Below are 10,298 nucleotides of genomic sequence, written 5' to 3'. Positions count from 1 at the left end.
GCAGCACTCAGTGAAGCAGCACCGTTAGTGAAGCAGCCATCAGTGAAGCAGCCATCAGTGAAGCGTTGTATTGTATCAGCATGGTCAACTCAGTATTCCCATACTGCTGGACCCTGTGCCTGATCCAGCTGGCTACAGGACTGGTTCATGGAAACGTTCGTCTAGACGACTCCCATCCCGGCCTCAGACGCACCGACAACACCTTCCTCTCCGATATGGGTTCGTTTTTTTTTTTTTTGCATTTGCTGTGATTAGGTAGACGGTGATTACTGTCCAGGTGAGAAAGAACAGTGGATTGTTCCAGAAAGCTGGATCAGTCAGTTAGCAGTGGATTGTTCCAGTAAGCTGGATCAGTCAGTTAGCAGTGGATTGTTCCAGAAAGCTGGACCAATCAGTTAGCAGTGGATTGTTCCAGAAAGCTGGATCAATCAGTTAGCAGTGGATGGTTCCAGAAAGCTGGATCAATCAGTTAGCAGTAGATTGTTCCAGAAAGCTGGATCAATCAGTTAGCAGTGGATTGTTCCAGAAAGCTGGATCAATCAGTTAGCAGTGGATTGTTCCAGAAAGCTGGATCAATCAGTTAGCAGTGGATTGTTCCAGAAAGCTGGATCAGTCAGTTAGCAGTGGATTGTTCCAGAAAGCTGGATCAATCAGTTAGCAGTGGATTGTTCCAGAAAGCTGGATCAGTCAGTTAGCAGTGGATTGTTCCAGAAAGCTGGATCAGTCAGTTAGCAGTGGATTGTTCCAGATAGCTGGATCAGTCAGTTAGCAGTGGATTGTTCCAGAAACCTGGATCAGTCAGTTAGCAGTGGATTGTTCCAGAAAGCTGGATCAGTCAGTTAGCAGTGGATTGTTCCAGAAAGCTGGATCAGTCAGTTAGCAGTGGATTGTTCCAGAAAGCTGGATCAGTCAGTTAGCAGTGGATTGTTCCAGAAAGCTGGATCAGTCAGTTAGCAGTGGATTGTTCCAGAAAGCTGGATCAGTCAGTTAGCAGTGGATTGTTCCAGAAAGCTGGATCAGTCAGTTAGCAGTGGATTGTTCCAGAAAGCTGGATCAGTCAGTTAGCAGTGGATTGTTCCAGAAAGCTGGATCAATCAGTTAGCAGTGGATTGTTCCAGAAAGCTGGATCAGTCAGTTAGCAGTGGATTGTTCCAGAAAGCTGGATCAATCAGTTAGCAGTGGATTGTTCCAGAAAGCTGGATCAGTCAGTTAGCAGTGGATTGTTCCAGAAAGCTGGATCAGTCAGTTAGCAGTGGATTGTTCCAGAAAGCTGGATCAGTCAGTTAGCAGTGGATTGTTCCAGAAAGCTGGATCAGTCAGTTAGCAGTGGATTGTTCCAGAAAGCTGGATCAGTCAGTTAGCAGTGGATTGTTCCAGAAAGCTGGATCAGTCAGTTAGCCGGCTAACGTTTTGATTTGAAGTCATTCCTCTCTAGGAAACGATCCCATTCTGATTGATTGATTGATTGATGGATTGACCTTTCGTTTCTCCCCTTAGGTAAAGGCTCTCTCTTTAGAGGGGATCCTGTTGGTTTCCGCTTAGAGTCTGAGGATGAAGAGGAGAAGGAGGAGGAGCTGCTGATGGACATGGAAACCTACGATGAGGTGGATCAATATACTATTTAAATCATTACTCGTTGTGTATGACAGCGTGCAACGTGTACATCACTTTAAAATGTTTTTACGGCTGGAACATCATGTGAGTTGATGTACACTGAGTATACGAAACACCTTTCTACGCCTGACCAGGTGAATCCAGGTGAAACCCATGATCCCTTATCGATGCCACTTCAGCCAGTGTAGATGAAGTGGAGGAGACAGGGTGGGGGGGTGACAACTGTAGTAGGTGTCCTTAATGTTTTGTCCACTCGGTGTACAACACCAGTGTGTTTAGGGTTTACCACTGTGTTCTGTCTCGTCTGTCCATCTACCAGGATGTTGCTGAGGCGATGCAGCTGCAGAGCAGGTAGAAGGTGTCCTTAATGTTTTGTCCACTCGGTGTACAACACCAGTGTGTTTAGGGTTTACCACTGTGTTCTGTCTCGTCTGTTCATCTACCAGGATGTTGCTGAGGCGATGCAGCTGCAGAGCAGGTAGAAGGTGTCCTTAATGTTTTGTCCACTCGGGGGAGAACACCAGTGTGTTTAGGGTTTACCACTGTGTTCTGTCTCGTCTGTCCATCTACCAGGGGTTAGAGTTAGGGGTTAGAGTTAGGAGTTAGGTTAAGGGTTAGGTTTAAGAGTTAGGGGTTAGGGTTAGGGTTAGGAGTTAGGAGTTAGGGGTTAGGGTTAGGAGTTAGGGGTTAGAGTTAGGGTTAGGGTTAGGATTTAGGGGTTAGATTTAGGAGTTAGGTGTTAGGGTTAGGAGTTAGGAGTTAGGAGTTAGGGGTTAGAGTTAGGTTAAGGGTTAGGTTTAGGTTTAAGAGTTAGGGGTTAGGGTTAGGGTTAGGAGTTAGGGGTTAGAGTTAGGGTTAGGAGTTAGAGTTAGGGTTAGGAGTTAGGGGTTAGAGTTAGGGTTAGGGGAGTTAGGGTTAGGAGTTAGGGGTTAGGAGTTAGGGTTAGGGTTAGGTTTAGTTAGGGTTAGGAGTTAGGGTTAGGAGTTAGGTTAGGTTTAAGAGTTAGGGGGGGGTTAGGGTTAGGAGTTAGGGGTTAGGGTTAGGGGTTAGGGTTAGGTTAGGAGTTGGAGTTAGGAGTTAGGGGTTAGGGTTAGAGTTAGGGGTTAGAGTTAGGGTTAGGAGTTAGGTTAAGGGTTAGGTTTAGGTTTAGGGTTAGGAGTTAGGGGTTAGAGTTAGGGTTAGGGTTAGGGGTTTAGGGTTAGGTTGGGGTTAGGAGTTAGGGTTAGTTAGAGTTAGGGTTAGGAGTTAGGGTTAGGGTTAGAGTTAGGGGTTAGGAGTTAGAGTTAGGAGTTAGGGTTAGGGGTTAGTTAGGGTTAGGAGTTAGGGTTAGGAGTTAGGTTAAGGGTTAGGGTTAGGTTTAGTTAGGAGTTAGGGGTTAGGTTAGGAGTTAGGGGTTAGGGTTAGGGTTTAGGGTTAGGAGTTGGAGTTAGGAGTTAGGGGTTAGAGTTAGGGTTAGGAGTTAGGTTAAGGTTTAGGTTTAAGAGTTAGGGGTTAGGAGTTAGGGGTTAGAGTTAGGAGTTAGGAGTTAGGAGTTAGGGGTTAGGAGTTAGGGGTTAGGAGTTAGGGGTTAGGAGTTAGAGTTAGGGTTAGGAGTTAGGTTAAGGGTTAGGTTTAGGTTTAAGAGTTAGGGGTTAGGAGTTAGGAGGGGTTAGGAGTTAGGGGTTAGGAGTTAGGAGTTAGGAGTTAGGAGTTAGGAGTTAGGGGTTAGGAGTTAGGGTTAGGAGTTAGGGGTTAGGAGTTAGGGGTTAGGAGTTAGGGGTTAGGAGTTAGGGGTTAGGAGTTAGGGTTAAAAGTTAGGGTTAGAGGTTAGGGTTAGGAGTTAGGGGTTAGGAGTTAGGGGTTAGGAGTTAGGGTTAGGAGTTAGGGGTTAGAGTTAGGTTAGTTGGAGTTAGGAGTTAGGGTTAGGGGTTAGGTTAGGGTTAAGCTGTGCAGAGTTAGGGGTTAGGAGTTAGGGGTTAGGGTTAGGAGTTAGGGTTAGGAGTTAGAGGTTAGGAGTTAGAGGTTAGGAGTTAGGGGTTAGGAGTTAGGGGTTAGAGTTAGGAGTTAGGGTTAGGAGTTACGGGTTAGGGGTTAAGGTTTAGGGTTAGGAGTTAGGGTTAGGGGTTAAGGTTTAGGGTTTAGGGTTAGGAGTTAAGGTTTAAGGTTATGGTTATGTTAAGATTTTGAATGGGAATCAGTTGTTTGGTCCCCACAAGAATAGTAAAACAAACGCGTGTGTGTGTGTGTGTCCATCTGTCTGTCTGTATGTGTGGTGTCTACTGTCTAACATTCTGTCCAGCGGCTGTACTTGTACATCAAAGCAACATCAAGCTGCCTCACGCTATAGAAACAGAGGCTCCTGCCCTCGGGCTCCTTCTGGTTCGGACCAGGCTAACTGGCTGGGGTTGAGGCTGTACAGCTGTGGGAGTAGAGCCATGAGTTCTCCCCCTCGCTGTATCCCCTCACCAGTCCTGTCTGGGTTATGTCTTGTCTGTTCATCCACCAGGCTGAGGTTGAAGCTGTGCAGCTGTGGGAGCAGAGCCATGAGTTCTCCCCCTCGCTGTATCCCCTCACCAGCGGTCCTGTCTGGGTTATGTCTTGTCTGTTCATCCACCAGGCTGGGGTTGAAGCTGTGCAGCTGTGGGAGCAGAGCCATGAGTTCTCCCCCTCGCTGTATCCCCCCACCAGTCCTGTCTGGGCAACGCGCTGCCCTGCTGTAGAAACCTGCTAGTACCTCTTCTTCAATGCTTTCTGCTACTGCTGTAGAAACCTGCTAGTACCTCTTCTTCAACGCTTTCTGCTACTGCTGTAGAAACCTGCTATAGTACCGCTCTTCTTCAATGCTTTCTGCTACTGCTGTAGAAACCTGCTAGTACCTCTTCTTCAATGCTTTCTGCTACTGCTGTAGAAACCTGCTAGTACCTCTTCTTCAATGCTTTCTGCTACTGCTGTAGAAACCTGCTATAGTACCTCTTCTTCAACGCATTCTGCTACTGCTGTAGAAACCTGCTAGTACCTCTTCTTCAACGCTTTCTGCTACTGCTGTAGAAACCTGCTAGTATCGCTTCTTCAATGCGTTCTGCTACTGCTGCGTATAAGCCTGCACAGGCGGGCACGGACGTCCAGAGCACCAGACTCTCCACTCAGACCTCCCTCCCTCCACTGTGTAACATCGGTCCTGTCTATGTTCTGTCTCGTCTGTCCATCTACCAGGACGTTGCTGAGGCGATGCAGCTGCAGAGCAGGGCCATGCGTTCTCCCCGTCGCTGTATCCCCCACCAGCAGTCCTGTCTGGGCAACACGCTGCCCTGCTGCGACCCCTGCGATACCCGTTACCCCCGAATGTTCGGCTCCATCTGCTACTGCCGTCGGACGGCCTGCGCCGGCGCTCACCCGCGTCCCTAAAACACTCCTAGAAAACCCTCTACGGCCCCCTCCTCTCACGGTGGGGCCCCTTTCTCTGCCAGGCTACAGTCAGTATCTAATCCATATCCGCAAGGCTTGATTGTACGAGCACGCAAACACAGACTATACATCCCAGGATGCATCAGTGAGAGCGGCCAATAGGACACTCTCGTTGGGTTGTATTTTCTTCTTGATGTTACCTCTGGTTGTGTTTTATTTTTATTTTTTTTTTCCCGATAGGTTAGATGGATGTTACGTTGGGTGTACATTTATCGTTCAATGAAAATCGAAAGACAAATCAATCTCTAAAAAGGAAATATAATTGTCTAAAAAAACAAATTGGCTAAGATTTTTTATTTTTTTTTGTTAATTATTTTTAAATCTTAAAAAAAAAAATTGGTTTAGATTTTTTTTATTAATTTTTTATTTTTTATTATTTCATCTAAAAAAAACTTGGAACATTATTTATTTTAAAGAGACCAGGATGTAAAATTCTTACATTACTCAAATCAAAAGTTGACATTTAAAGTTTGGTTTATTGATTTTAAATAGTGAATCAGGTTCCATATGTTCATCATGTGCCCAGAGTCTTAACAGTAGTCCAATTGTGAGGCAGAGTTTAACAGCTTCTGCTACGTGATTTAAGACCTCAGTATGTGAAACTCGCATAATGAATTATATATATATTTTTAAATACCTGTAGTTGACAATATATATATATTTTTTTTCATGGAAATTCCATAACAGGGAAACACCTTTTTATTAAAAACAATTGTATTCAATTGGCAGCCATTATTTTGAAAGTCAAACACTCTCTCTAGGTAAGTTAAGAAATCAGTGCAAATAGTAATTTATTGTATCTTATGAATGAAAATGAAATAAAATAAAAAGTAATTATTTTGTGTCATAGAAAAGAAAAATGGTCTCTGAACTGACATTTCAAATGACGATAATACATAACATCATATACTAGGGGATATCTCCTTTGGCATTCATAAACACACTGTGATGATACATGACATCATATACTAGGGGTTATCTCCTTTGGCATTCATAAACACACTGTGATGATACATGACATCATATACTAGGGGTTATCTCCTTTGGCATTCATAAACACACTGTGATGATACATGACATCATATACTAGGGGTTATCTCCTTTGGCATTCATAAACACACTGTGATGATACATAACATCATATACTAGGGGTTATCTCCTTTGGCATTCATAAACACACTGTGATGATACATGACATCATATACTAGGGGTTATCTCCTTTGGCATTCATAAACACACTGTGATGATACATGACATCATATACTAGGGGTTATCTCCTTTGGCATTCATAAACACACTGTGATGATACATGACATCATATACTAGGGGTTATCTCCTTTGGCATTCATAAACACACTGTGATGATACATGACATCATATACTAGGGGTTATCTCCTTTGGCATTCATAAACACACTGTGATGATTCATGACATCATATACTAGGGGTTATCTCCTTTGACATTCATAAACACACTGTGATGATTCATGACATCATATACTAGGGGTTATCTCCTTTGGCATTCATAAACACACTGTGATGATACATAACATCATATACTAGGGGTTATCTCCTTTGGCATTCATAAACACACTGTGATGATTCATTACATCATATACTAGGGGTTATCTCCTTTGGCATTCATAAACACACTGTGATGATACATAACATCATATACTAGGGGTTATCTCCTCTAACACCCTGAGACAACCACTCTGGGTATTCTCCAACACCCTGAGACAACCCCTCTGGGTATTCTCCAACACCCTGAGACAACCCCTCTGGGTATTCTCTAACACCCTGAGACAACCCCTCTGGGTATTCTCTAACACCCTGAGACAACCCCTCTGGGTATTCTCTAACACCCTGAGACAACCCCTCTGGGTATTCTCTAACACCCTGAGACAACCACTCTGGGTATTCTCGAACACCCTGAGACAACCCCTCTGGGTATTCTCTAACACCCTGAGACAACCACTCTGGGTATTCTCTAACACCCTGAGACAACCCCTCTGGGTATTCTCTAACACCCTGAGACAACCACTCTGGGTATTCTCTAACACCCTGAGACAACCACTCTGGGTATTCTCTAACACCCTGAGACAACCACTCTGGGTATTCTCAACACCCTGAGACAACCACTCTGGGTATTCTCCAACACCCTGAGACAACCACTCTGGGTATTCTCTAACACCCTGAGACAACCACTCTGGGTATTCTCTAACACCCTGAGACAATGACTCTGGGTATTTCCCGAGCGTATCCCTACTGGTTCTCTTCACATGACACCGAAGTCTGATGTGGTGAGTCAACAAGGCAGTCTTTATGCTTTGTGTCTCCCTGGGCTTTGTAGGCCACCAGCTGACACCCTCACTACATCACTAATAACACATCAAACATCTTCTTCTCAATAAGACCTGGGTTCAAACATGATTTGATATCTGTCAAATACCTTTGAGCGTTTAATCTAGCCTGTCTGGAGCGCTAGTTGGACAAGGTTTGCCTATTTTTGTAACTATTCTGTTGTTCAGCTCAACTATTCAGCTCAATGATTTTAAATAGTATTTGAACCCAGGTGGTTTATGGGAAGACAGTGTTAGGCCTCAGTTTTTTTAACTAGGCAAGTCAGTTTAGAACAAATTCTTATTTTACAGTGACGGCCTACCAAGGCCAGACCTATGGGACTCCTGATAACAGCTGGTTGTGATACAGCCTGGAATGGAACCGGGGTCTGTAGTGACTCCTCTAGCACTGAGATGCAGTACCTTAGACCACTGTGATACAGCCTGGAATTGAACCAGGGTCTGTAGTGACGCATCTAGCGCTGAGAAGTAGTGACTTAGACCGCTGTGATACAGCCTGGAATTGAACCAGGGTCTGTAGTGACGCCTCTAGCACTGAGATGCAGTGACTCTTGATGCTCTGATTGTAACCTAAACTGATTGTAACCTAAATTTGTTCTTAACCATGTGACCAATAACATCTGCTAACCATGTGTAAGTGACCAATAACATCTGCTAACCATGTGTATGTGACCAATAACATCTGCTAACCATGTGTAAGTGACCAATAACATCTGCTAACCCTGTGTATGTGACCAATAACATCTGCTAACCATGTGTAAGTGACCAATAACATCTGCAACCATCTTATTCTCAATAACATCTGCTAACCATGTGTGTGCGACCAATAACATCTGCTAACCATGTGTGTGAAATAACATCGAGCTAACCATGTGTATGTGACCAATAACATCTGCTAACCATGTGTATGTGACCAATAACATCTGCTAACCATGTGTATGTGACCAATAACATCCAACTATGTCAGACCAATAACATCTGCTAACCATGTGTAAGTGACCAATAACATCTGTGGGAAGACAGTGTTAAGCCTAACCATGTGTAAGTGACCAATAACATCAGTGGACCTAACCATGTGAATGTGACCAATAACATCGGCTAACCTGTGTATGTGACCAATAACATCTGCTAAGCCATGTGTATGTGACCAATAACATCTGCTAACCATGTGTATGTGACCAATAACATCTGCTAACCATGTGTATGTGACCAATAACATCTGCTAACCATGTGACCAATAACATCTGTGACCAATAACATCTGCTAACCATGTGTATGTGACCAATAACATTGCTAACCATGTGTATGTGACCAATAACATTGCTAACCATGTGTATGTGACCAATAACATTGCTAACCATGTGTATGTGACCAATAACATCTGCTAACCATGTGTATGTGACCAATAACATCTGCTAACCATGTGTATGTGACCAATAACATCTGCTAACCATGTGTATGTGACCAATAACATCTGCTAACCATGTGTATGTGACCAATAACATCTGCTAACCATGTGTATGTGACCAATAACATCGGCTAACCATGTGCATGTGACCAATAACATCGGCTAACCATGTGTATGTGACCAATAACATCTGCTAACCATGTGTATGTGACCAATAACATCTGCGAACCATGTGTATGTGACCAATAACATCTGCTAACCATGTGACCAATAACATCTGCTAACCATGTGTATGTGACCAATAAAATGTGATGATCTCACGTCCAGTATGATCTCACGTCCAGTAAGTCTACATCCCAAACAGCACCCTATTTATTTATAGTGCCCTATTTTTGATCAGGACGCATAGGGGCTTGACGAATCTCCTCTGCACACTCCACTGGCTTCCAGTCGAAGCTCTTATCCACTACAAGACCATGGTACTTACCGACGGAACAGCGAGAGAAACTGCCCCTTCCCCAACTCCAGGCTATGAACAAACCCTACATACCCCAACCAGAATACTCCATTCTGCCACCTCTGGTCTCTTGGTCCTCCCAGCCCTATGTGAGATCAGGTCCCGCTCAGCCCTATCAAAGCTCTTCTCTGTCCTGGCACCTCAAAGGTGGAACCAGCTTCCCCCTGATGCTAGGACAGCAGAGTCCCTGTCCATCTTCTCAATTATGCTAGGACAGCAGAGTCCCTGTCCATCTTCTCAATTATGCTAGGACAGCAGAGTCCCTGTCCATCTTCTCAATAATGCTAGGACAGCAGAGTCCCTGTCCATCTTCTCAATAATGCTAGGACAGCAGAGTCCCTGTCCATCTTCTCAATTATGCTAGGACATCAGAGTCCCTGTCCATCTTCCCCCTGATACTAGGACATCAGAGTCCCTGTCCATCTTCCCCTGATGCTAGGACAGCAGAGTCCCTGTCCATCTTCTCAATAATGCTAGGACAGCAGAGTCCCTGTCCATCTTCTCAATTATGCTAGGACATCAGAGTCCCTGTCCATCTTCTCCCTGAAGCTAGGACATCAGAGTCCCTGTCCATCTTCCCCTGATACTAGGACATCAGAGTCCCTGTCCATCTTCCCCTGATGCTAGGACAGCAGAGTCCCTGTCCATCTTCCCCCTGATGCTAGGACAGCAGAGTCCCTGCCCATCTTCCCCCTGATGCTAGGACAGCAGAGTCCCTGCCCATCTTCTCCCTGATGCTAGGACAGCAGAGTCCCTGCCCATCTTCTCCCTGATGCTAGGACAGCAGAGTCCCTGTCCATCTTCCCCCTGATGCTAGGACAGCAGAGTCCCTGTCCATCTTCCCCCTGATGCTAGGACAGCAGAGTCCCTGTCCATCTTCCCCCTGAACCTGGACAGCAGAGTCCCTGTCCATCTTCACCCTGAACCTGGACAGCAGAGTCCCTGTCCATCTT

At 44.9% G+C, this 10,298-nt stretch overlaps 1 protein-coding gene across 1 annotated transcript; it reads left to right on the top strand.

Annotated features, from left to right (window-relative positions):
* Window positions 1-215: 215 nt before the first annotated feature.
* LOC135533676 (agouti-related protein-like) lies at window positions 216-5,338 on the top strand. Its single transcript, XM_064960949.1, has 3 exons — window positions 216-219; window positions 1,498-1,604; window positions 4,807-5,338. Exons 1-3 carry the CDS (start codon window positions 216-218, stop codon window positions 4,996-4,998), a joined length of 303 nt encoding a protein of 100 aa, XP_064817021.1. The 3' UTR covers window positions 4,999-5,338.
* The last annotated feature ends 4,960 nt before the right edge of the window (window positions 5,339-10,298 follow it).

Source organism: Oncorhynchus masou, unplaced genomic scaffold (genome assembly GCF_036934945.1).
Source record: "Oncorhynchus masou masou isolate Uvic2021 unplaced genomic scaffold, UVic_Omas_1.1 unplaced_scaffold_2574, whole genome shotgun sequence".
Lineage (NCBI taxonomy): Eukaryota > Metazoa > Chordata > Actinopteri > Salmoniformes > Salmonidae > Oncorhynchus > Oncorhynchus masou.
This window is presented reverse-complemented; position numbering and strand designations above follow the sequence as displayed.

What these genes read in the sequence shown, in the direction of transcription:
- LOC135533676 (XM_064960949.1), top strand. An exon ending in ACATGGAAACCTACGATGAG is followed by an intron (nt 1,605 to 4,806) that starts GTGGATCAATAT and finishes TCCATCTACCAG; the next exon opens with GACGTTGCTGAGGCGATGCA.